At 43.5% G+C, this 27131-nt stretch overlaps 1 protein-coding gene across 2 annotated transcripts in view; it reads right to left on the bottom strand.

Annotated features, from left to right (window-relative positions):
• CPPED1 (calcineurin like phosphoesterase domain containing 1) overlaps nt 1-27131 on the bottom strand; it is a 103100-nt gene that overhangs the window by 62121 nt on the left and 13848 nt on the right. For both annotated transcript variants that reach the window (XM_036409801.2, XM_036409799.2), the window contains exon 2: nt 14587-14805. In XM_036409801.2, the coding sequence (XP_036265694.1) occupies nt 14587-14805 (219 nt within the window). The remainder of the gene's footprint in view (nt 1-14586; nt 14806-27131) is intronic.

Raw genomic sequence — 27131 nt, 5'->3', positions numbered from 1 at the left:
ATTCCCCACTCCTGCCTCGCTTAGAATTTCCTTTTATTATGACTTGGGCAGAAAAACAGAGCTGTATTAATGCTCCTGTGACTTTGTCACCAGCAGAAAGCGCAAGGATTTTTCCTGTCCTATGACAGCTATTGTAGTATCTCAAAATATTGTTTAAGCTCAGCACCACTTTGGAATTATTGCAGTTATGAGCCCCGCCTTTAGATTGTATTATATAACAGATCAACAAAGAAGCATGTATATCACTGTATCGAATAATTTTTAAAATATTTTGATAACTGTATTTCAATATAATTGGTTTCCTTTTAAATCCCATGCATTTTATTTAAACATTTAAAAACATCCTGAGAGGTAGTCCAAAGGCATTACCAATCTGCCAAGGGGTCTAAGCTGCCCCACTGGGAACAAAGAGTCAGCAGTGAGTGCAGCCCCTCAGCCACAATGCCATGTGGCAAATGCTGGCTGGGAGGGAGAATGAACACTGACGCCAAGGACACTGTTTCTGATGGCACACCTAATCACAAGCAACTTTTCAAGTAATGATCCAAGCTCTCTAATTAGCAATATTAGGTAAATGAGCTCAAACCACTTTCAATCAGCATCAGCAAAGGGAGGTAGTGTCGCTGATTGCCTGGCTGCTTGAACAGAGCTTATAATGGATGTGGAGGAGCCATGGAGCCACAGGTCTGGCTGATTGCTCCTGGTAACACACTCAGCATTCCCCTGCACAACCAGCAGGAGGGGCCCAAGTGGGCAGCCCCCGCCCATTCCAGGCATGTCACTTTCTGGTACTCAAATACCCCCCTTTTATGTTTCTGTACATTAAACTGTACACCAAATTGTCTTTAATTTTGCATTTCTTTGAGCCTAGAATAGGCACTTAAAAAATAAAAACTCAAGGCTAATTATACAGCTGAGGAAATGAACCTGAGCTAACTAGTAAGCTTCTTTTAATAACAACAAATCCTATTGTAATAGGGACAAAAGGTTTCTGTTCAACGGAAACTTTCTGAGTACCTACAGTGTGGTGTGGTAGGCATGCAGGCCTTATCATTTAGATGATAGGGATTGAGGCACTGGTTGCACAAAAGACACAACATGGATGGTCAGTCGCCAGATGACCTCCAGGGAACTGGCTAGTGCTCACTCAATGCAAGTGCCAGAGCAGATCCCAAACCCAGCCAAGCCTGAGGAGAAACTGGCCTGAGGCATGAGAAGAACTTCTGAAAGCAGCATAATTTCCATTAGCTCCCACACGGGGAGATTAGCGTGCCTACTTCTGGCTAGGAGAGAAGATTAACGAATTCTGATATTCCAATCCATGGACTATAATACGGTTGTTAATGAAAAAACAAAAACAAAAACAAAAAACAACAACAACATTGAAACCTGTAAAGAATTTTTGTGAGTTTATTTGAGCCAAACTGTCGACATATGCCGGGAAGCAGAACCTCAATGGATTGAGATAATGCTCCAAAAAATGGCAGGTTACATTTCTATTTATACATTGTGAAATATAGTGGCAACCATACTTTGATAAAAACTGCTATTTGAATTTTAACCCTTCTAGTTTGTCCCCTGCATCTGATTAAAACACAGGGTACTTACCTCAGCTTCCAGGTGAAGACATGGAGGCTGAGGCAATTTTCCCTTGCCTGGGACCAGGACCACAAGAGAATGATTCCCACTGACTCAGTAGCTTCAGGGATAGAAACTGTAGATAACCTTTAGAGTCTAACCGCTGAGCTCTGCTTCTATGTTATCACTATTGCAAGATAGGGCCACATTCCAATGTCCAGCAGGATGTGACTGGGAACCGACCCTGCGGGCTGTCCCCAATCTTTAGAATTTAGTCTTTAGGATTTAGAATTTAGAACAAAGGAAAATTCCTGTGGTTTGAACCTTTAAAAGGGACTGCCTAACCCTGAAACGGTGCAGTCATTTGGAGTCCACCTGCGTGTGCTGTCCTGGCCAGTTCAATAAATCCTTGCTTGCTTTTTTTAATTAATTAACCAGCCTCCGGTGGTCTTATTTTGAACTAAAAAGTAAAATGATGGAACGTACTTAGGTGAGTGCAGGAACAATTAACATGATAAAGAAGGTGTTTGAGGCATCTGTCCTGGCACCCATCACATTTGGTCATGCCCCAGGGGATCCAGAAAAAGGGAAGTTACAAGTTACCCAGACATCTCATAGAAATGTTATCTTAAAGGCAGGAAGGCAAATGGGCTCAGTAAAGTAGATCTAAGTTGATCTTTGTCAGGTGAAATATCAGTCTAGGAAATGACTAACCACTATAACCTGTTTGTAGTTAGATATTTAATTTTCAAACCATCTTTTGTGGTTATTTTAGTTCTGTGAGTTTGCAAGACTGCCATGCAGGCCTCCCCTGAGCTTGTCAGGTTAGCATGTGGCTCTTTTCCTTCACACCATTATTAGAAGCCTGACATAAACCTCTATGTATCAACATAAAAGGATTTTTCCAGACAGATGGAAAGGGGAAAAGTCACAGAACAAAGTAAAGTGTACCAAATGATGACACTGACATAAGACAAGTTGCTCACATACATGCCTTTAACTATGGTGACCTTCAGAAGGACTTGGGGGTGGAACGTGAGCATGGGCTTTACAGTTTATTCTAGATATAGATTTGAAATCTTTACAAAGAGAATCTAGTCACATATTACTTGTATAATTTAAAAATCTAATAAAATAACAATAAATCAGATCTATTGCCACCTGAGTTTAAATCCTACCAAAGATTAGAATGAAAAAAATTTCATGTTTCCCAGTGTCCATATTTTTTATTTCTGGATCAAACATGGATTTTTGTCAGTTTTACTCACTGATGTAGCACAAAGTGAGCATTCAATAAAGATTTGTTAAAAAAAAAAAAATGAATTATTCATTTAATCCAGAACTTTGTACTAAATGCCTACCAGGTGCTAGCTCCTTGCTTGCTCTCTTAGGTCATGGGAAACATAAAATGATTTATTTGACCTGCAATCACTGAATACCTTTCATGTGCCCACAGTGTTGGGTACTACCCTGTTTCCCCGAAAATAAGACAGTGTCTTATATTAATTTTTTCTCCCAAAGTTGTGCTAGGTCTTATTTTCAGGGGATGTCTTATCTTTCCATGCGCTAGGTCTTATTTTCAGAGGATGTCTTATTTTCGGGGAAACACGGTAGATGAAAATGCACATTGATACAGATACATAAACCTACTGTCCTTTAGAATTTAGATTTAAGCTTGGGAAGGTGAACTTGTAGAGGGTTGGAGGAATGAGATAAGGCCTTTTGTTCACCAGAGCCTTAATCCTTCCTTTGGTTTTCGAAAATTATGACTCTGAAGCTTTGCTTATCTTAGTCTGCCTTGTACCAGAATTATGTTCATGCGTTTGTGCCTGCCTAGTTGAGGAAAATGAATACCAACTTTCCTGATCTGTATGAACAATGAAAGGACAAATGGCTTATTTTTGCCTGAAGCCCAGGGTACCAAAGCACTCTATCTTTGCTCGGTGACTTTATTCCTCAATTCTGTCCACTCCTAATAGAATTAGAAATCTCCAAGTGGGGAAGGAATCTTAATGGTCATTTCACCAGCCCAGACTACTCTTACATGGATCTTGGCCCGGCTATTGAAGGTGAGGGGCTACCCAACTAGAAGAAATGGAACTTTTCAGGTCTCACTTGGGTCTTTTCAGAAAACCAGAATGCCATTTATTAGTACTTCCTATAGCATCTCCCAATCCTAACCACCACTCCATTGACGCTTTTCCTCTCCCTGCTTTGCAGCCATACCTGCAGAAGCCCAGTCTTCCTCTGTCTGGGAGTTAAGACTTTCTACCTCAGTGGATTATTTTCCACTTATCTACAGCAATCACCTCTGTGCACACAACCTCTCTTCTCTCTCTCTCTCTCTCTCTCTCTCTCTCTCTCTCTCTCTCTTTCTTTTGTTAATCCTAATGCAGGGACTTTTTTTTTTATTGATTTTTAGAGAGAGTAGGAGTTGAAGAAAGATAGAAACATTGATGTAAGAGAGACACATCGATTGGTTTCTTCCCACACAGGCCAGACCAATCCTGGGATTGAGCCTGCAACCAAAGGACATGTCCCTGACCAGAATTTGAACCCAAGACCCTTCAGCCTGCAGGTTGATGCTCTATCCACTGAACCAAATTGGCTAGGACAATTCCCTCTCTTTTCAATGTTTCAGAATCATTTTTTAAATCCAATTCCATTTTTTTTACTTTGGTACCAACAGAAATGGTCCCAAAAATCCTATGTAATACTATATAATAAAAAGGTAATATGCAAATTAACCCTCACAAGATGGCTGCCTATGACCAGGCCAATAAGGAGTTAGTGAGGGATGACCAAATGATGAACAAGCAGGCTGCATGGGGTGACCAGCTGGCAGGGGGGCAGCTAGAGATGACAAGCCAGCAGTGGGGGGGGGGGGGGGCAGCTAGGTGTGATAAGACTGGCAGAGAGGGGCAGTTGGAGGTGATCGGGCAACAAGGCTGGCAGTCAGGGGCAGTTAAGGGCAACCAGGCAGATGAGCGATTAGGAGCCAGTGGTTCAGGATTGTGACAAGGATGTCCCAGATTGGAGAGGACCCCCCCCCCCCCGCACTAATTTCATGCACCAGGCCTCTAGTTCAAATATAAGATGGCCCAGATCATTTTAACTTTGAAACTAAAATGGATTCTGTGTTAACACAGAAGCTAACTTGGGAAGCAATATTAAATCAGAGGGAGGATAAAGACTTCTGCTTCTAGTGATCAAAGGTTTCTTAATCTATAAATCCAAAGAGTTCAATACTGAAAATTCATATTTTCTTATCCAAAAGGATCTGTGCCAAATAGCATTTGAAATTTGAAGTTTTCAAACTTAAAAATACCAATACTGGGCATAGGACAAATAACAAATAACACCTGAAGCTGTGTCTTGAGTATTATTTCCCTAGCAAATATATGAACATATGAATATTCTTACTAAGTAGGATAGAGACTATAAATAGTCTCATGCCAGTACAGGTCAGTTTTGCTGCCAACTGAATTAAGTTTCAAAATTACGATAAACCTCTTAGTTTTCAGAGCTTTCTGAATTCAGGAATGGCAGGTAAGGGATTATGCATGTATATATATTACACAACACAAAGAATCAGGTCTTAGTCTCCTGACAATTCCACATAAAGATCCATTTTAAAGCAAAAATGTTTGTTGTCTTCCTCTATATTTTCATCAAATTCTGTTTAGGAAGCCCTGAATGGCAGAAGTCCCTCTGATTTGGTTAATTCAAACTGGTTACAAAGCAAAACAAAACCTACAAACTTAAAAGCATTTCCCTTTGAAAGCTGAACATGCTAAGACTAAAATACTGATAGCTTCGTTGCCAAACACCATTATCTTTAACAGTTGAAAGGACTTTTCACAAACCACTTGCAAACACACAAAAATTGTACATAATATATTTGTTGGCAGAGAAATGGCACCAGGTGTTAGACCAGTGAAGTCAGACCAGACCTTGGCCAGCAACTTCAGTACTTGCTGACTAAGAAAGAATTCAGAGCCAAGTCTCAAACTACAGGAGAAAGTTTATTTAGAAAGTCACAGAGGTAGAAGTGAGTCATAGAAGAAAAGGGCTCAGGAAACAAGTTCCGGAGGCAAAGAAGGACCCTTGGAGCTTAGGAGAGAGGGGCAAGGAAAGCGCACCTGGGGGAACAGGGTGGGGAAAAGCTCAGGCATAAGAGCCTCACCTCTTGAGGATATTTATCTGGAGGCCTCAGGGGAGGACCCTAATAGATATGCATCATCTTTCCAGCTGTGTCTGCTCTGGGCCTTGGTCTCTACTGAGTGGTCAGTGCCAGGGCAGGGGGTCATTAGTTGCAGCTGGTCCTGAGGGTAGCCAAGGTGTCATTTACCTGGTTTTGCTGTTTTTGGGACCTGGTGCTGAAACTTGAACTGAGGCCTAAATGTATTTGATGCACATCAAATATCATTGTCATGGGGGCTTAATTCTTAAGGACTGTTCACCAGCCCCTTTTTTGCTCCCCCCTCGAAGGGGGTCTAATACATGACTAGCAACATACTAGGGGAGGAAAGGTCAGGGGAAAGTCCGAACCCCATGACCAGCGATATGCTAGGGGAGGAAAGGTTACCCTAGCACAGTGGTCGGCAAGCTCATTAGTCGACAGAGCGGCAAAAGGCAGCTCAAGAGCCGTATGTGGCTCATGAGCCACAGTTTGCCGACCACTGCCCTAACATATCGCTGGTCTTTGTTTTCCCAGTTCTGCCCATTGCTAAGTACCCAGAGCTCTCTGCCCTGATGACCTTCTGCACCTGGCCTATCGTCTTTGCTATGCTCTTATTGTCTAACTGCCTGCCACACATTAAGAAGAAAAAAAAAAATGTGGCTCTGTGCATTTTAGTTTAGTAGTTGCTTCTCAAACTTGACTGTCCATAGGATTCACCTGCAGATCTGTTGCACTGCTGACTATCTCACTGGGTCTTGTGTTTCACACAAGCTCCTGGCTGCTCTCTAGGGACCACCCTTCTTGTAGGTGGCTGCTATGAGAAATGCATGAAGTTTGGAAATACATGGACTTGAGTTAGATCCTGACTCCACCACTGACACGCTGAGTGACCCCGGAATAAGTACTTCACTGCTCTGAGCCAGTTACCACCATCAGTAAAAAATGAAAACAACAGTGACACCTCCTTTTCATGACTATAATGAGTAGATGAAATAGCAACAGTTACTGGCAGATAACAGACCTTGAGGTTCATCCTAGGCCATCTGTGGCAGGCTACATATGGGCCCCCAAAGATGTTCACATCCCATCCCCATAATCTGAACGTGTTATCTTACATGACAAGAGGGGAATTTGCAGATGTGATAAATTACGGATCTTTAGATGGAGAGATTAGCCTAGGTCAGTGGTCAACAGAGTCAAATATCAACAGTACAACGATTGAAATTTCTTTTGAGAGCCAAATTTTTTAAACTTAAACTTCTTCTAATGCCACTTCTTCAAAATAGACTTGCCCAAGCCATGGTATTTTGTGGAAGAGCCACACTCAAGGGGCCAAAGAGCCACATGTGGCTTGCGAGCTGCAGTTTGTCAACCACGGTCCTAGGTTATCTGAATTGGCCAACGTATTCACAAGGGTTTTTATCAAATTAAGTAGGAGTAATAGAAATAAGAAAGAATCAAAGGTCAGAGAGAAGATGCTCTTTCTGGCTTTGAAGACAAGGGAAAGAGCCTAGTGGGTAGTCTCTAAAGCAGAAACCTTTAGAAGGAAGGCTTCTTGAGGATCCACGTGAGATTTCTGACTCTCAGAATTTTAGGATACATTTTTGTTGTTTTCAGCCACTAAGTTTGTGGTAACTTGTCACAGCAGTCATAGGAAACGAACCCACCATCTAGGGATAATGCTAACGCAGACTTGCTTCACATCACAAAATAAAGGATTTTCTGAGGCTGAGTCACCATCTGAAAGGAAATCAGGTAACAGCTGACCACGTGGAGGTCAACACAAAAAAAAATTCTTCAAGGGGACTTTACATCAAGGGAAGAATTCCTTCCACATTTTCTGTTTTGACTGGTTATGGCTATTTTTAATAAGCAGGGCTGGACACGTGCGTTAATAACAAACTATACTAACAGCAGAAAGGAATCTCTTGCACTGTAATTGTACCATCCTGTTCCCACTTGTCAGCTTCCCACATAATTGCTGAAATCTAACAAGGTTCCTGGGGACAGTATCAGTGGGTCGATGCCTTAACATCAGGAGGACGGAGAAAGTAACCCTGGGCTTCAGAGTGAAGGACTGAAAATCAATGGTCTCAATATTTGTACAAATCTTCATTTGCTATTTGTAACATGGCTTCTCCCATAGAGAAGCTTTATGAGAATAAAAAAATACCAGGATAACGAAAAAAGATGTCTGCAGAATGAAACATGTTTTGCCCTGCATTCTTCAGCTCCAACAGCTCCTTATAGCATCTCTGATTTTGCATTTCCCGTACCAGACTCTGAGCTCCAATGGAAGGATCTGGGTATCCTCTTTCCAACTATCACATGCGCAGCCTCTAGCACTGTTACTGGCACTTAGTGTGCACACAATGAAAATTTGTGGATGAATAAATATTATGACAGATATTTGCAATGAAAAAGCATATTATAACTTCCATTAGGAAGAGAATTACCCATAAAGTTCTTTTTTTCCAGTTTGAACCTAAAACTACTTGGCCCAAGATATTACTTATGTGGAATTATAAGTATGTTTTCTGATTTTATTTGCCTATTAATATATGCATTTGATAATTAACAATGTGCTAAGCAGTCAAAGCAAATAATTACTTTTCTAGTGTCTGCCCCTGAATAAAAACTAAATGAGGAGGAAGCCACTAATTGCATATTTAAAAATGATAACTAGTTTTAAAACATTCTGTTTAATCTTAGACCACAACACTCAAAATGTCACAGTCCTGTCATTGGCTCAGTTACAACCCCACAAGGCAGCCCAAATCTTTAGAACAGATATACAATACAATGCTTGGGTTGCATTGAATATAAAATATATATTCAAACCAGTTCACATGTACGAGGTCTTCTGACCAACAGTAGGGCTGATCATAATAGCCATACATGTCCATTTATGGGGCTTCCTCATAACCAGGGGGTCCCCAATCACCAACACCAACCTCATTCTCAAGCTCCTTCAGGCCACAAGATTCCCTAAAGCAGCAGCAATAACCCATTGCAAGGGGCATCAACCTGATACAGGACTCATTGCTCTAGGGAGCAAGGCAGACAGGGAGGCGAGAAGGGCAGCCACACACCAGCCTGCAGAATCCCGGTTCTTAGCTATGCTGGCTCTTAACCCCCCCTCCGCCACTGAGGAACTCTCCGCTTCACACAGGCAGGAGCTGTTTGGCAGGGGCCTGGCTCACCAAAGCAGGAAACTAATCCTCCCACAACAGCAGACACCCAAGTCCTTACCCAGATTCACAACTCACTCCGCGTAGGATATAGGCCTTCCTTACATTCCTTCTCCCCCTAATCACTTGTCACCAGATGGCCACACACCTCAAGAACATAACAGTCAATGTTCTACTTGCTCTCAGACCTCTCCCCAGCATGCCCTCAATACGCCCCCATCTTCTCCCACTAGCCAGGCCAGAGGACAGGTTCCCAGTCAAGATTGGGAGGTTGACTACACACACACACACACACACACACACACACAGACACACACACACACCCAAAGGCGTTTCAAGTACCTACTAACCTTTGTAGACACTTTCTCTGGGTGGAGATAGGCCTTTCCCGCCACCTCAGAAAAGGCTACCAAGGCAGTTAAGGCCCTCACTGAACATCTTGGCCTGTCCACCTCCCTACAGTCAGATAATGGTCCGCCCTTCATCTCTAAAGTCACCCAAGTGATTGCCACTGCACTAGAGATCCACCAAAGTCCGAATATCCCTTACCATCCTCAATCCTCTGGCAAGGTTGAGAAAATTAATTCAGTCCTCAAACAACACCTCACTAAGTCTTGAGGTCCGAGAAACCTGGGTCACCCTACTGCCTTAGCCTTCATTCGCATTCGATCAGCCCTTCGAGCCCCCACATTCCTCAGCCCTTTCGAGCTTATATATGGCAGACACTTCTTACTCTGAAACTTCCCAACTGCCTCTAGCCCAGGGGTTCTCAACTTTTCTTAGGTCATGTTCCACCTAAGCATCTCTAAAATCCTTATCTCCCCCTATGACATATAATTCTTATTATTAAAAAAATGAGCTCCTATTCACATGAAGGAAGCCTAAAGGGCCATTAACTTGGTCTAAACAAGCTTCCAAAGAACATGGCATCCATGAAAATATATATATAAAAGAACTAAAGAACAGATGAAATACTGAGGAAGAAATCACTAAGAAATTATTAAAAATTAATAATATGAAGTGATATGAAAAAATAGCAAATAAAGTTTTAAAATATGAGAACTGAAATACATAAATATGTTACAATATATCTTAAATGCTATATATGAGGCCCCCAGAACCATAAGAAATGCAAAAAATTCACTGTTAATAATTCTCGAATTGTGCCCCCCTTAAAAATCAAATTGCCCCTTTGTGGGGGGTGTGCCCCACGTTGGGAACCTCTGCTCTAGCCCTTTGAGAGATTATCTCTGCACCCTCAACCTCACTTGACACCTAATTCAGCAGCATGCCAGCCAGTTCTTCCCAGGCCTACCACTGACTCTCCCCTTGATCCTCCACTACAGTCGGGAGACTGGGTATTTCTCCAGGCATCCTACAGCACGGGGACACTAAAACCCGAAGGGACAGGTCCACACCAGGCACTCCTGACCACACCAACAGTGGCCAAGCTACGGGAATATCCATCCTGGGTCTACTCCTCCAAGTTGAAGCGAACCCCTGCACTGCAGACTCTATCATCAACCAGCTTATAGCTGAGTGTCAGCCTCGGACCGACTAGCCTCAAATTGACAAATATTTCTGAGGAACTGTAAGCCCTGGACCCTTACTCTTCTCCCCTATGAGCCAGGCTTCCCCCAAGGCTTATTCAAACCATTCACATTTACAAGGTCTTCTGACCAACAGTAGGGCTGATCTTAAAAACCGTATCTTTCAATCTACTGTCCTGATTGTGCTGATCCCTGTCCTTTGGCCCCTGCCCTGGCCAGCTCCCCCTTTTCCCCCCTTCACACACACACACACACACACACACACACACACACACGCACACACCACTGCAGAACACTTACCCTATCCTTCCTCAAAGAAGTCCCTTCTCCTTTCCATCCCAGGACTGAACAAAGTTACTGACGTTCTTGTGGGATTGTTATCTACAGGGAGATTTCAAAGACTTTTCCTGGGACCAGATAAACTGGCTAGAAGTCAACTCTGGGGATTAACTTAACTAGAATTAAGCCTGGGAGGCCCTTACTCACTCTGTATTCTGGCTGGTAGTACCCCTGAGTCTCCCTTGTCATTTTTTATTTTTTATGAGCCACTGCCTTATATACCATCTGATTGAAATTACACCCATATCTGTTAGAGTCTACAATGATCCCCCAAGCCTTCTCCTCCTCTTACTGTGTATGCAGGTCCACCCTATTCCTCTTAAACATCTAAGTCTTCACTATCTCTCTCGAACCCTCAACCTAACACATCACCTCCTCAACACCACCAACCCCACTCTCGTGCAGGACTGCTAGCTCTGTCTTCCCCTCTCATCAACGAGCTACACGGCACCCCAACCTCCTTATACACATGGGCCAACTCCACTGTAAAGTACATGGAGGCCCCTGTCCCAACTCGTGTGCCTCGGTGAATTTTATAACTTCCAACGCACAGAAATGACAAGAGGAATGCTCACAGGCAGAGCTGTTCAGTCACTCCAGTCATATTTAAACAACATAACTGAACTCTCATGCAACAGTCTCCATCTTAGGACCAGTTACAACCAACTCTGTCCTTGCATATCAGGCACCTCTTTGCATGGACAGAACACTCCCTGCAGGAAGTTTTGGGATGTCTTGATCAACGTTTATGCAACTTTACTTTCAACTTTCAACCTTCAGCCTTCGTCCAACTGGGCTATTTCATAGCCCAATAGCCCCTTTTCTGAACCCATGTGCCTCCCCATTTGATTATCAGCCTGGCCCATCATCTCAGCAACCTTCCCAACGACCCATACCTCCCAGTTCTGTTTAGATCGACCCCTTTCCTGCACTAGCTATTTCACATGGCAGAGCTTCAACTCTCAATTACAATCTAACTGCTGTCAACTCCCTTCCCACAGACTCACAGATTCTAAGTTTTGGATGGAGACGGAGAGGAAACACATCTTTTTTGAGAACACCACCACTGAGGTTACACGGGTCAATCCCAAAGGCCCTTTCCAGCCCCTTATGGCGGCAACCTTGGCTGGAACTTTGTCTGGGAAAATGAGAACAACAAGGTCACTAATCTCTTCACCAGTGAGAACACTTTCTGCTTAGAAAATCACACAGAATCTTTTTTCTATGTGACACCAATACCTGTCTCCCAGCCAACTGGACTGGGACTTGCACCCTAATCTATCTTGGCCCAAATTAGACATCGCCCCTAATAATCGGTCCTTTAAATTTCCTCTCACTGCTCAGTCCTGATCTCTTCTGGTGACAATATGACTGAATACATTAATATAATTCAGAACAAGTAGTAAACGTCTACAAGAACATGTTATATATTATAATTCTAGCGAGTCCCATAATACTCTATTTTTTAAAGAAAAGAAACCAGACTGTCAAACCTCAGAAGGAAGGCAGGGGTGGAAGGGGGTAAGAGATCAACCAAAGGACTTATATGTATGTATATAAGCATAACCAATGGACACAGACAGTAGGGGGGTGAGAGTATGTGCTAGAGGGTAGAAGTGGCCAGGGAAAAGTCAATGAGGGAAAAAGGAGGAATATATATTTTAAACAATAAAGAATTTAAATATTTTTTTAAAAAGAAAAGAAACCAGACATAAAAATGTTAAATTCAGAATCTGATTTTCAAGTGTCCAATAAAAACAGAAATTTGCTCACTGTGTGGTCCAGAATGAGTTCTCTAGCTGATGCTACGGTGCTTATCGATTCCAAAAACACAGCTAACTGCAAATAAGACCATTTGGAAGTAGCATTAATCTGTCTGATCAACGAACACTTTAAGTTCTGCTATGACTTCTCTTTTAGAAACTGAACTCTCTGTGGTCACTTTAGCACTGTACAAGCTCAGCACCTAGGAATCCTTGGCCAAGAGTCACCAGGTGGAAAGACACAGGCAACTAAGATTTCACCTCTCTACAGAACAAAACTCACCACCTTCCTATAAATGTGTTTCTGAACCAAGCTGCTAAGATATTCAGCAGCTGATTGGAAGTACAGTTAGTCATCTGCCACTGTACTATACAGCCCCAGGCTGTTGAGGTTTTAAATTCTTGCTGCCATCAATAGCTCTTGGTTCAGAAACTGAGGCCTTAAGAAGGTAAGGAGTGTGTCCAGGATAACCCAGTGCCTCCAGAACAGATGTGGAGCTGAAGTCCCAGCCACTGAGCCTGAGTGTTCAGGTTTTTCTCCACTAGGTTTTTCTCCCTCTTCTCCATCTGGCCACCTTTGTAGAGGCCCAATCGCAGGACAAGCTACTTCTCTAGAGATTACATCACTGGCTTCTACCTGCTGGGAGTGGATGATGTGGGCATGTGCACATTGATGAGTTTGTGTAAAATGCTAGTAAACAGATGAGGGAAGGTCTGAAGGTTCTCCCTGCTGATTACACTGCCAGGAGAGCAATTCTGGGCAGCCCCTTTTCCATTCTTTTATATTCCTTCTGGGATTGTTTTGTAGAGGTAGGATGGAAGACAAGTGAGCCTTGATGGGGAGAAATTAGTGCACCTTGGCTTACTGCAAAGGAATCTTGGCTTCTAAAGGTGTTAGACATCATTGCAGGAGTCTTGGTTTACAAATTAACACCAGATGAAACTAAACACCTATAGCCACTGCAGTGTTTTCTGCAATAGTCCTTGGACATTGCTATTCTAGCAGAGACCAGGACCTAGATAAGAGTGGCCATGGATGCCTGCTCTGCCTCCCTGAGGGGCACAGGCACTTTCCATTTGCTTATACTTACTCATTGGGCTATCAGAGAAGAATATCAGGAACGGGGAAGAAAAAAAAAAAGGACATGAGTTCTAGGAGGCATCTATTATTTTTGTATTGTCAGCATCATACTCTTCCTTAGGGGATCCATCCTGTTCTTCAGACCAAGTGGCTGCAGCGGAGTGGACTTCACACCCTGGCTTCAGTGGGCCACCTGAGCTGGATGGGTGTTGGTCTGGGGCTTTGACTATACCACCAAGAATAAGGTACTTTCTTTCTGTTGTGGCTTCTGTAAGAAGGATATAAACCTACAGCCCCAGGGACAATTACCTAAAGTGAGCCTACATGAGAATGAAGTCAAGCCAGAGGAAAACAGGGCTGAGCAATGGAGACTCCAAGTCCCAAAACAACCTCTGAGTCTCTGGATCCAGCCATGCCTGAAACCCAACTCTACCTCTGATATATATAGTGCCATTAGGTAATACCTTAAAAACAATTAATCCAGTTTAAGTTAGAGTTCTGTCACTTGAAAATAAAAAAGAACTAACAAATAAAGATAAAATTGGTAGAACAGACAATTACATTTATGGCTATAGTTATCTGGAAGCAGTTCAAGTTTGTCCCCTGGAAATAAAACAAGGTGACACATGGGGATCTGCTCCATTTTTTCAAATTAAGCTCAGCTCATCAGAACTGCAGCTCTGCCTAATTACTGTGATTAATCTCACCAAATTCTAAATATAAAAAGAGTGTGCATTTTTCTGATGTTTGATAATACTGCAACAGTCATGAAGAGAAGAAATGAACCATTACCGAATAAAGACAACTTTTAAGATAAATCTTCTTCTTCTTTTTTTTTTTTTTTTTTCTGACCAAATGCAGTTATAACTGGGCAAAGGAGAAAAGGTCACGGCGATCTTACCTGGCATGGCATGGATGAGGTCCCCACACAGAACAAAGAATCTGGGCTTGGGGTTCAGCTTGTTGATGGCCTGAATGGCTTGCTCAGTTAAACGGATCTCCTGCTCCCACTCATCTCCACCATTGTCACAGTCCCCAGTGGACCAGGCCTTCATCAGTCCAAACTGTGGGTCTGCACCCTGGATGAAGTAGAAGGGGCCTTTCCATTCCCTTTCCTGTTCTTTAAAAAAAAAAAAAAGAAAGAGAAGAAATATTATTAAGGCTACTAGGGAAAGCATCCAGGTTACCGTGCAAGTAGATATGATATTTTTCTTAAATTAAGTAGGTCATTTTAATAAGCTGCTGTTCAAACATACCATTTTCCTGTCATAGTCTAGAGGATGTTGATTTATACTAATTATGCCTGGGACCTGGAGTTTCCCAAAGGCCAGGACAAACCACGTGGGCCTCACAGCCATGCAACAAGCTATTTGTTTAAAAGCCTGCTGGCCAAAATGGGGCTCAGAGGCACAATAGCCCACTATAGAGGGGATATTAATGTTCAATAATAGGTTTTTAATTAGAATTTTAAAAACCCAATTGAAAGCTGCCAGAAGTATTATATTTAAATTACTAGGTGAAGTACTCTCAAATCCTTTAGTCAGGCTTAATGGCACAATTTGCACTGTTTCAGGGGATGTGACAGAATTTCAATTATAAAACTTGGAGCTCAGAAGCTCTGGCTATCTGGTGGGATATGCTGTGCCAGAAATGAAATGTTGAAATGAGTTAGTCGATGTGAAAAAAAAATCGATGCTAACATTTCAAAGGCAGCATGATGTGGGCATAAGTGAGGTGTGATGATGGGGGAAGGGAGTAGGGGAGGGAAGAGAAGGGATTCTTGGAAAGGGAGCTAGGTCACATGCACTGAAATGATCAGGTTTGCTTTCCTATTGGTTCCGCTGGCCCAAAGCTTCACCAGCCACAGGTATCTACCCTTTTCTGCCAAAGAACCACAGCCAGTGCCTGCTTTTTCAGAGCTGGAAAGACCATTCATAGGCACGGAATCCCTGTGGATTGCAAACTTTTTATTTTTATTTTATTTATTTTTTGGCCACAGGGTCCTTTCTTTAACCAAAACCTCAGGTGGCAGACCAATGCTATACTATAAACATGGAGATGTCCCTGTCCAACTGGGATCTGGGGATGGCCCAGTCTGAAGCCCCCGATCTACAGCCCTGGTGTTTACCCTCAAGGGGACTGAAGCCCAGAGCAGTGACCTGCCTGGCCCAATGGCCCAGCAGCAATCAGTGGCATGGATAAAACTACCCCACTATCTTAAAACTGCTTTCTTTTTAAAGATAAATTAATGTATTTTCCATGTTAATCGAGTAAGTGGCATTTCTTTTGGAAGTCACGAAAATGTTATAATTTCTAAAACTCATTGGAATAATCTCACGTCTCCATGATCGATTCATTCATTTACTCAGTAAGCACTTACCGAGAGCCTAGTTTCCCAGGCCCCGTTCAGGGTGCTGACCATAGACTGGGGTGGACCAAAGACTGGTGAGGTCTCCTCTCTGGGCTTAGTTCTCATGGGGGAGATAGACAAGGACATAAGCAGAGAACTGAGCCAGAACGTGCCAAGGACTATGTGAGGATAAAGAAGGAAGTGATGGATAATTTAAATTGGATGGTGGGGGAAGGCCTGAGATGGTGTCTTTAAGCTGAGATCTGTACAGCAAGAAGGAACCAGTTGTATGTAACCTTTTAAAATCCTCTCACCTACCATACTTATTAACATATGTTCTCATAAAAATTATTTCACCAAAGTTCAGAGTTATCTGCAGAGCAGGGCATAGGTATTAGTTAGCTGACATCTACAAGCGCCTGAGGGGAGCTGTGATGCTTTCCCTTCCAGGGCAGAGCAAGTGTCTGCCCCCTGGAGGAGCCCAGGTGCTCTCTTCAGACTCCCTGAAGCACTGCTCTGGCAGTTCAAGCTGTAGAGTTTGGATATACTGAGGACCCTTCCTAAAGCACCCTGATACACCATGAGCAGTAGAAAAGGCACTTTAAGATCCAGTAGAGGGGAAAGGGTAGTTTGTTTTTTTCCTAGTCAACTTCAATATGAGACTGCCTGGTTAAAGAATAATGAATGACCATCTCAATGAAGCAGAATTGCCTGGAAATGGAGACAAAGGCAGAGAGAAAAGTTAAGGGAGACAGAGTGACAGTGAAGCAGGCTGCACTGGGGCCCAGAGGGCGGGACTGCGCTGACACCTCAATCCTCAAGGTGTGGCCAACAAACCAGCAGCAGCATCACCACCCGGGAGTTAGTTTGTAGTAAAGGCAGAATGTTTAGCCTACCCCAGAATTTAGAATCTGCCTTTTAACAAGTCCCATGTGATTGAATGCAAATCCAAATGTGAGAAGCACTGGCCTGCAATTAATTAAGGAACTGCCTTAACATGTTCATAAGACACAGAAGCAAAGTGATTTTTGTTTCCCTAAATTGAAATAATGACTTGAGGTCTTCCGTGGTAAAGTTTTTATGGCTTTGTGTTATTTTGTATATGTTCCTATTCATTTTTAGGTCCCTGTCTATGACCAGCTCAGGTGTTTGGTCCTAAACATTTCTTAGTATTATTAATCACTATCTAATCGTCAAAATTGCCTGTACCACTGAGCTAAGTGAGCCCGTTCATGGCAGCCCATCCTGGGAGGCCAAAGCCTTACCTTACAGAAGCCTACCTTTTCCCAATGAGGAACCTGACATTGTCAGTGATGGGAGGTTCCCAAAGTTACTTTAACCAACCCTCTCATTTAACTGAGGCCCAGCTAGGGATCTTAGTCATGGCTCACGCTCAAGGTCACACAGTGAATAAGCAGCAGCTTTCATTGTTCAGAATCTCAGAGCAGCCAGGCCAGTCTGAAGAGGAGACGGCCACAAAGAAGATGGAACGTGCCAGAGCTGCCCGGAAGTTGTCTGCCTCCATGAGGACATTTTTGTCTCCAAAAAGTCTCCTTTGAATGGAACATTTTGGTAAAAAAGAAGACTGGACATAAAGATAATGCTGGCAAGGCCCCAAACAATTTCCTGGTCCGCTGTGATGCTCACAGTTCCTGCCAACAGCACCGGGCTGATACGGAGTACAGGCTGGGGCCGGCACATTCATCTTCTGTGAGATGCTAACTGGTGATTTCTCCAGAGATTCCAAACTCCAAATCTTTGGATATGATCTGGCTAGCAGATGTGTTCTATTTGGCTCATACAGGTTTTATAAAATTTCAAATTTGTTGCCAAGATTTTTAAAAAATGTTTTTTTAGTTTTTTTAAGGGAGATAGAAACATTTGATCAGCTGCCTCCTGCATACCCCCTACTGGGGGTCGAGCCCACAACCTAGGCATGTGCTCTGATAGGGAATCAAACCAGGGACCTCTTGGTTCATGGATTAATGCTCAACCACTGAGCACACTGGCCGTGCTATTGTTGCCAACATTTTTAATCATGAGTTTCACATATACACTGAGTGTCCAGATTATTATGATCTCTGAATGCATAATAATCTGGCCACTCAGTGTATATCCTATACTAGAGGCCTGGTGCACAAAATTCGTGCACAGGGGGGGGTGTCCCTCAGCCCAGCCTCACCCGCTCCAATCTGGGACCCTTTGAGGTATGTCCGACTGCCCGTTTAGGCTCGATCCCGGTAGGGCATGGTATTAGTTAGCTGACATCTATTGCCCGTTTAGGCCGATCCCGGTAGGTGTTAGCTGACATCTACAAGCGCCTGAGGAGAGCTTGTGATGCTTTCCCTTCCAGGGTAGAACAAGTGTCTGCCCCTGGAGGAGCCCAGGTGCTCTCTTCAGATTCCCTGAAGTACTGGATCAGGCCTAAACAGGCAGTCGGACATCGCTCTAACAATCCAAGGCTGATGGCTCCCAACTGTTCACCTGCCTGCCTTTCTGATTGGCCCTAACTGCTTCTGCCCGCCAGCCTGATCATCCCCTAACCACTCCCCTGCCAGCTTGAATGATGCCTAACTGCTCTCCTGCCAGCCTGTTTGCCCCTAATAACCCTCCCTTACAGGCCTGATCACCCCTAACTGCCCTCCCCTGAAGGCCTGGTCACCCCTAACTGTCCTCCCCTACAGGCCTGGTCCCCCGCAACTGCCCTTTCCCTACAGGCCCGGTTGCCCCCAACTTCCCTCCTCTGCTGGCCTGGTCACCCCTAACTGACCTCTCTTGCAGGCTTGATACTTCCCAACTGCCCTCCCTTGCAGGCCTGGTCCTTCCCAACCGCCCTCCCCTGCTGGCCATCTTGTGGCGGCCATCTTGTGTCCACATGGAGGCAGCCATCTTGTGTGTTGGAGTGATGGTCAATTTGCATACTACTCTTTTATTAGATAGGATAATAAAAGGCTAATATGCAAATTGTCCCTTCAACCAGGAGTTCGACCAGCAGGCAGGCTGGCCAACTGCCCATGTGCCCTCCCCCTGGCCAGACCCCACCCATGCACGAATTCATGCACTGGGCCTCCAATAAATGCATATATATATATATATATATATATATATATATATATATATATGGTTCAGAGATCATAATGATCTGGTCACTCAGTATGCACCTGGCCTTGTGATTTCTTGTGGAAAATGAGCATATCAGGCCCCACTGGAGTGTGCCAATGTCTGGCTGGGGCTGAGCAGTGGCTGCCCCTCTAAAGAGGCATGCACTTTCAAATTCACCACGGTCCACACCTAGCCCAATTCCCCACCGAACCCCTGTAGATATCTGTAATGACAAGCCGTTTATCTACGGTAGGGGTGTCAAACTCAATCAGAGAAGGGGCCAAAATCTAAAATCCAGCCTAAATCGCAGGCCAAATGGTTTACTGAACAGTCATAAACTGTCATTGTGATGGAAACGCAGCAGAGTGCAGTGATGACAGCGCAGTGCGGGCCACATTGCAAGGCCTGGTGGGATGGATTTGGCCCGTGGGCCTTGTGTTTGACACATGTGATATGGTAACCCTTCCCTTTTGCTCAGTGGTGTGGAAGAGGAAACCAAGCAAGGTCAAGAGTAAAGAACTTGATGGAGATCAACAAGGGGCAGAACCAGGCCTAGTATGCTCCAGAGCCCCAACTTCAAAGCAGGTGATCACAGAGGGGAAATACAGAGAACTATCCACCTAGGAAAACTGGATGACAAGCCAGAAAAACAAGCTCTGAGTTGCCATCATACATTACCATAATTTATTGTTACCATTGCCTAGATCAAACAGTTACTAAATCCAAATTTTAAATTAATTTAAAATTATTTTTCAAAGAAAAAGCTGGTCTTAGAAAGAACTTTGATTCATCCATCATATAGAGAACAACAAAATTTGGCCACTTACTGATAGAGATTGTCATAGTAACCATCATTCAAAATTAAGGGATAAAAACAACAACAGTGAATTTGGGGTGGCATTACACTATGGATAGAAAAGGCTCTGAGTCTTCTTTAAGCATGATCAAGTGCAAAATAATTGCACACAGAGAAAAATCTTAAACATCTTTAAAATTTAACACAATGTCTTATCCATCCTTCCTATGAGACTATTTATGTGCCAATATGCTGTCTGAAAGATAATCAAATTGTAATCACTCTTTGCATTTGCACTTTTAATATCATGAACTAATTGTTTTCTCAAATTCGTCTCTGCCAATATATTTCCTCTCATGTTTATTATACCTTTTGGGCATATTTGTCAATTGTTAATGAAAGCTGACTTTTTAATATATACCAAGAATTAGAAATTTCATTGATCCTTTCGCTATTACCAGTTAATCAATGTCTGACTATAATAAATGTACTCCCCAAAGCAAATGAATCACTGCTTTCATCACCCAACTAAAAAAAGGCCTATGGGAGTTAATCCTGTCATTAATACCTAATACTGTAATAATTTATGCTCTCATGATGTGCTAAACCTGTTACTCTATAGGCAACTTCAAATACTTCAAGGTGAATGCAATGACAACTTAATTTTTATAAAGAAAAGCCTCATTTTCTACATCTAGTTTGCCTTTTGGAAGACAGACTTAAAATAATAAGATATTGGTTAGGACATTTAATTAGCAGGCAGTCTGGTTAACAAGGTTGCTGTTGTTATAATACCACATTATTGCACTGTAAAAATATTTCAAAATTCAATGTTTTGGCTCCTATTAATTAATCTGACTCCAAATAACACATGAATTGGGATTACAGGGACCACACTTCTCCATTTGACTAGAAGCCACAGAATTAACAAGGAAGTAGAGTAGGAAGCAGTTTTTTGTTCTTTTGGCTCCCAAATTGTTAGCACTTTAAAGTCAACATTCCCACAAGCAAATTTATCATCTTTCCTTCAAGACTGGTTCCTTCTCCTGATAGCCCAGACTTTGACACCATGGTCCCCAGTCCACCTATTTATAGATGTTAGGATCATGTGTTACTGTGTACCTTTAGCCAACCAGGTAATGCTGTCCAGAGGATCGCCCATACTCATCCATCCTCCCCATTTGCAGTGGTACACCTTTGGCCAGGTGTTAACCACTCCCACCTCGGGCTGCCAGGACAGCTCCATGCAGTGCCCCCCACTCTGATCCACTCCAGGCTATCTATCACACCAGTGCAAATCTTCCTAAAACCCTTACCCATATCATCAAACTCCCTTGTTAAAGGGCCACAACCCTCTAATCTTCGTGAGAAAAGCCCCAAGTGTGCTTTCCCTTCCTAGTATATTGTCAGCATGTTGCTTTCCCTTTCTATCGGGTCTAGTAATAATTAATGTCGTTTTTAAACATTCGTTTAAAATCTTGCTTGGCGTTGACTTGTATTGACATAACCTTCAAACACGTGGTATCTACAGAACGTGTGAAGTGCAATTAACAAGTTTTGCTTGAAAAAGTTTGTGTTTGGTTTGGTTTTTGTTGCAAAACTAGGGCTAAGAAGATGGCGGATGAAGAGCATATTCGGCACTGCATGCTTTACGAGTTCCAATTAGGAAGAAAAGCAAGTGAGGCTGCAAAAAACATCTGTAGTGCTCTTGGTCAAGATGCAGTTAGCGCCAGAAAATGCCAGCGTTGGTTTGAGAAATTTCGCGAGGGAAATTTTTCGTTAGATGACAAGAGTGGTCGAGGCCGTGTGTCCAATATTGATCAAGAAGCTCTTCAAGCTCTTTTGGTGCAAAATCCTCAAATTACCCAACAAGAGCTTGCGACAACTTTAAATTGTTCACAAAAAACAATTTCCAATCAATTGCGTGCACTTGGCAAAGTCCAAAAGTTTGGAAAATGGGTTCCTCATGAGTTGACCGACAACAACCGTAATCAAAGAGTCACAATTTGCAGTTCGCTCCTCTCTCGTCAAAACCGTTTGCCGTTTTTAGAGCAAATTGTTACCGGAGATGAAGAATGGGTGCTGCATGTTAATTTGAAAAGGCGGCCTCAATGGTTGGACAAAAATGAGGCTCCGCAGCCCACGCCAAAACCTGACTTGCATGCGAAAAAAGTGATGTTGTGTGTTTGGTGGAATTTTAAGGGAATTCTTCATTATGAACTTGTACCATCTAACCAAACCATTACAAGTGCAGTGTATAGTGCCCAATTGGAAAGGTTAGCCCAAGCTTTTTTTTTTTTTTAATATATTTTATTGATTTTGTACAGAGAGGAAGAGAGAGAGATAGAGAGTTAGAACATCGATGAGAGAGAGTCATCGACCAGCTGCCTCCTGCACACCCCCTACTGGGGATGTGCCCGCAACCAAGGTACATGCCCTTGACCGGAATCAAACCCGGGACCTTCAGTCCCCAAGCCGACGCTCTATCCATTGAGCCAAACCGGTCTCGGCGGTTAGCCCAAGCTTTAAGAGAAAAAGAACCCGCGCTGATTAATCGGAAGGGCATAATTCTTCACCACGATAACGCACGACCGCATACTGCAAGAATCACTGCTGAAAAACTCGCCAGTTGGAATGGGAAGTTCTCCCTCAACCTGCATATTCTCCTGATATTGCCCCTTCCGATTACCATTTGTTTCGTTCTTTGCAAAACTTTCTTCTTGGAAAACAATTTAATAATGAAGAATGCCTCAAAAATGCATTGACCGAATTTTTTGCATCAAAATCACAAGAATTTTACAACAGAGGGATTAAAATGCTTCCTGAGCGTTGGGCACAAGTATTAGAAAACAACGGCAACTATATTGTTGATTAAATTTTGTTGTATTGTTTAAATAAATTCGATTTTAAAAAGTATTAGAAAACGACATTAATTATTACTAGACCTAATAGTATAATGTCCCTGGTATGTGGGAGCTATTCAGTAAACATTTGGTGAAGGGATAAATGAGGATGGCAATGATCCTCACTCATTCTGGCAAGTGGGGCTCAAATGTAGCCCAATAGCCCGAAACTTCCCAAATGTACAGATTACTGTTCCCCCTAGACCAGTGGCTGTAAACCAGGAATGATTTTGATCCCCAAGGGAGGTTTGATGTCACATTAGAGGGGGATGGAGCTTCTGGCATTCAATATAGAGAGGGCAGGGGTGGTGCTAAGCATCCCACACTACACAGGGTTGTCCCGCAACAAAGCACAATGCAGCCCACATGTCAATGCTGAGGTTGAGAAAGCCTGCACAAGATAGCACAGGATGCCTCCAAATGGACCTTATCTGCTCCTCAAACACAACCCACGCTTTCCCACCCCTTCCTCCAGGAATGCTCTCCATTCAACCAGCTCTTTTCCCCACTCAGGTTCCAACAGCCTTCCCAGCCCAGCTCAATCACTTCCTCTGTCACAAAGCCTGTCTACCTCTCTTGCAGCTCTGCCTCCTTCCCCCATTCAGCAGTTTATTCTGAGCACCCAGCATATGACAGGGGCCACACTAGTCACCAGACATTCAATAGTGAGCAAGGCCACAGGTCCTATTCCTTAAGACCTTATAGAATAGAGGTGAGATGGACAATGAACAGGTCAGTAACTAATGTAATCACACATGTGCTCCATATGACCACAGAAATAATCAGGTTATCACAGGCAGAGCTCGGGTTGGATGGGGCAGCTAGGAAACAGGGAAGCTGAGATCTGAAGAATGAGAAAGTCAGGCATGGGGAAGCTGTGGGGATAATCTCCAGGAAGAGGGCAGGCAAGTACCCAGACCCTGAGACCAGGGCAAATGGTAACATAAGGTAGGATATATCATACCAGGACATGAGGGCTTGGGGAAGAGCTTAACACCTCGGGACCACTTTGGGCCTCCATCTCCTGAAGCCCTAACTGGGTCCCAGTGTAGCCCAGACTCTGAGGCTTGAGGGCCAGGTTCAAATCCCATTTCCATCCTTTACCAACTAAGTGACATGATGCAGTTCCCTCAACCTGTCTGTGCCGCAGTCTGTCTCCTTATATATAAAGTGAAGAATTGACGAGTTCATGCCTGGAAAGCATTTGGACCTGGCACACAATAAGCAGTCAAGTGGGAGCTTCTGTTTCCATGACTAGTACTCATGGGAACTCCTACCCTTGTCTGAGCCTAGAAGAGCTATCAAACCTTACCATTTCTTTGTTCTCCATAGCACCAAGTGGGGTTCAGAGAATATCTGATGATGGAGCTACATAAATAAGTATACAGGATGGGGTAAAAGTAGGTTTACAGTTGTATGTGAAATGCAGAATTTTTTCTTGCATTATTATTAATTATTATATTATTTTCTATACAAACAACTGTAAACCTACTCTTGCCTCACCCTGTATATATAAACATACACACACACACACACACACACACACACACACACTTTGGCCTTCACATCTTTTCCTTCATATATTGTGAATATTGCTTTGCTTATAAAACGGCAAAAATGGGTAGCCTGCAGGCTTTCTATCTAAAGAACAAATGCCAACAAAATGCAATTTTTGCAGTTCCTCACAGTAGCGATCTGCACAGTGAATCATTACCTAAATGTCTTTGGCAATATCCTTCATCTTCTCTGGGGACTAATCTTATTTGAATGGTAAACAAAACAAAAAACAATAGCAAAACAATCCTTCACCACTTCAGGACTCTTTCTGGTTTGACAACCCTAATGTCCCAATTGTAAAACTACCAGAACTCAATGCAACAGTTAGTAGTGCCTTTCAATCTTGGTTGCCCGGGCTGGGAGGGAGGGAGGGGTGACCACTAAGGGGTGTGGAGTTCCTTCTGGAGTGATGGAAGTATTCTAATACTGACTGGGGTGATGGTTGCACAACTCTGTGAACACAATAAAAGCCATTGAATGATTTGCTTTAAAAAGGCAAACTGTATAGTACATGAAGATGTTAAAGAAAACGAATATCCTTCAGGACCCCCTCCTCCTTAAAAATAACTAACTATAACATCAATATCCTTAAAGTCTCCAAATCATATTTCCTAAGTACCAAGTGAATTTACCCAGTTTCGCTTCTCTTCGCCTAAATGCATCCAAAAGGTAGTCTCTTGGATACACAAAAGCTTCTGAGTCATGGCTTGGCTGCCACACTTGCCACTTGGGAAGGAAGGACCTGCCAACATCTTATCTGCAGCCTTTCAGGGATGTCAGAAAGCAGATGGGCCAGGACAACTTGGCCAGACACTTTCGGCATCACTGGCTTTGGCCAAAGCTGATCCAGACAACAGCTAAAGGGGGAAGAAAAGCACTTCTCGAAACTCTCTCACTTTTCAGAAGCAGATCTCCACTTGGGGTTTGCCTGACTTGGGTGGCTTTCCCCCACCATTCCCCATGTTCCCCAAGCTGCTAGCCCAGGTGGTGCATCGGGGAGAACTGGAAGAAGGCACTCTCCCTAGGCAGAGGCAGCTCTGCTCTGTGGGAGGGCACACCCTGATTACAAGAACGTCCTCCAGAAGATGTCTTTGAGTAATTCACAAACTCAAAGATTTTCATGAGCCCCAGGGTGGTTTGCAAGGGTCCTATTGATTAGTTCAATATGCTGGTTTCTGTTTTGTTTTGTCCAGAGAACACATGGTGTGTTCAAGCAATGGGTTAGGTAGATACACACGTGACCCAGAGGTAGTGTATTCACTCTTTCATACTCATTTGTTTATTCACATAACAAATGGCTACTGAGTGTCCACTACTGCTAACACTGTCTAGTCCAGGCTTCCTGCCTTCCAGGAATTTATGTTCTAGAGACAAGAAAAGACCTCAAAGTCACTAGAATAAACGCACAACTATAAGGAAAAGAACGAGTGGTGGTGAATGACAGGGGAAGGGCTTAACACAGTGAATCACTACCTAAATGATTAGGGAGAATGGGGAAATCAGCAAAGGTTTCTTTTAAACTGTGACCTGAAGAATGAGAAAGCACACAGAGAAAGAGAGAGGGTCAGAGAAAAACCATGTAAAGGGATGATGGACCCAATTTGTTTCGAAGAGATGACTCTGAATGCTGCACAGGGAATGGATTGGAGGGGCAAGTGTGGAGCCAATGGCTGATGGAATTGACCAGGTGAGAGATGGGGTGGTTGGGGGTAGGGTGGTAGGAGCTGAGAGGAAGGTGGACAACCTCTGGAGGTTGAAGAGACTGTGGAGGACTGGGACATGGAGAGGAGGAGAGAAGCTCAGGTCAGGAAGGACTCCAAGGCTTCTGGTGGAAGAGGTGAGTGGGGGAACATGGAGAAGAGAAGGAGGATGAAGAGCTCTGTTCTGTTCCAGTGTGTTCCGGTGGCAAAGCCAAAGGCTGGGAGCCAGGAGAGCTGCTGCATTCCCTTCCTGGTCCTCCCACTTAGCAGTCTGAAACCTGAAATCAGCCAAGTGCACAGTGCCCTCATGCAGATGAAGCCAACACATACATCAACACGGCTGCACCTTCACACAGACCTAGCCACCACTCTGCCTTCATTTTATAGATGCGGGCCTGTAGCATTAGCAATGCGTTTCTTCTTTCAAACAAGGCTACCTCGGGGGTTTGGGCATTCTTTCACTCAACAAGTATTTCCCCAGTGTCTGCCTGCTCATTAGACTTGGTTCTGAGAGTGGCCGGCAGCTCTGGGGCTCCTGGAGTCTCCAGTTATCTGGCACCAGGTTATTGGGCCTTCCTCACTGGAGGGTTTGGCAAAGCTAAAGATCATGTTGCACAAATAAAAAGTTGACAGCCCTCTCTGGGAAGAAGATGCTCTCAGAACCACCACGACTCAACCGATGAGAAGGGTTTTCCAGCACTCCCAAGCCCTCTATAAAGGCACAGACAATCCCTAGGGCAAGCTGAGCCCTCCCATGCTCTATGCCCCTCTGCCTCTGCCCCTCCCGGAGTTTGTTCAGTGTCCATCAGGAGTTGTCCCCAAATCTGCTTATGCCAGTACTTTATACTTGTAAGTCAGAGAAATAGGAATGTGAAAAGGGTTGTGTCTAATAAGACTTAATAAAGGCAAGCTGGTGAAAATAAAATACTATTGAATTAGGTGTTAAATAGACAAGGGTAAAAGATTTGAAGAAAAATAAAGTATAAACCTAGAAGAATTCTTCACTCTGAGTGCTCTCCAGTGATTTTTCACTGACTA

Source organism: Pipistrellus kuhlii, unplaced genomic scaffold (genome assembly GCF_014108245.1).
Source record: "Pipistrellus kuhlii isolate mPipKuh1 unplaced genomic scaffold, mPipKuh1.p scaffold_m20_p_4, whole genome shotgun sequence".
NCBI classification, from domain to species: domain Eukaryota; kingdom Metazoa; phylum Chordata; class Mammalia; order Chiroptera; family Vespertilionidae; genus Pipistrellus; species Pipistrellus kuhlii.
This window is presented reverse-complemented; position numbering and strand designations above follow the sequence as displayed.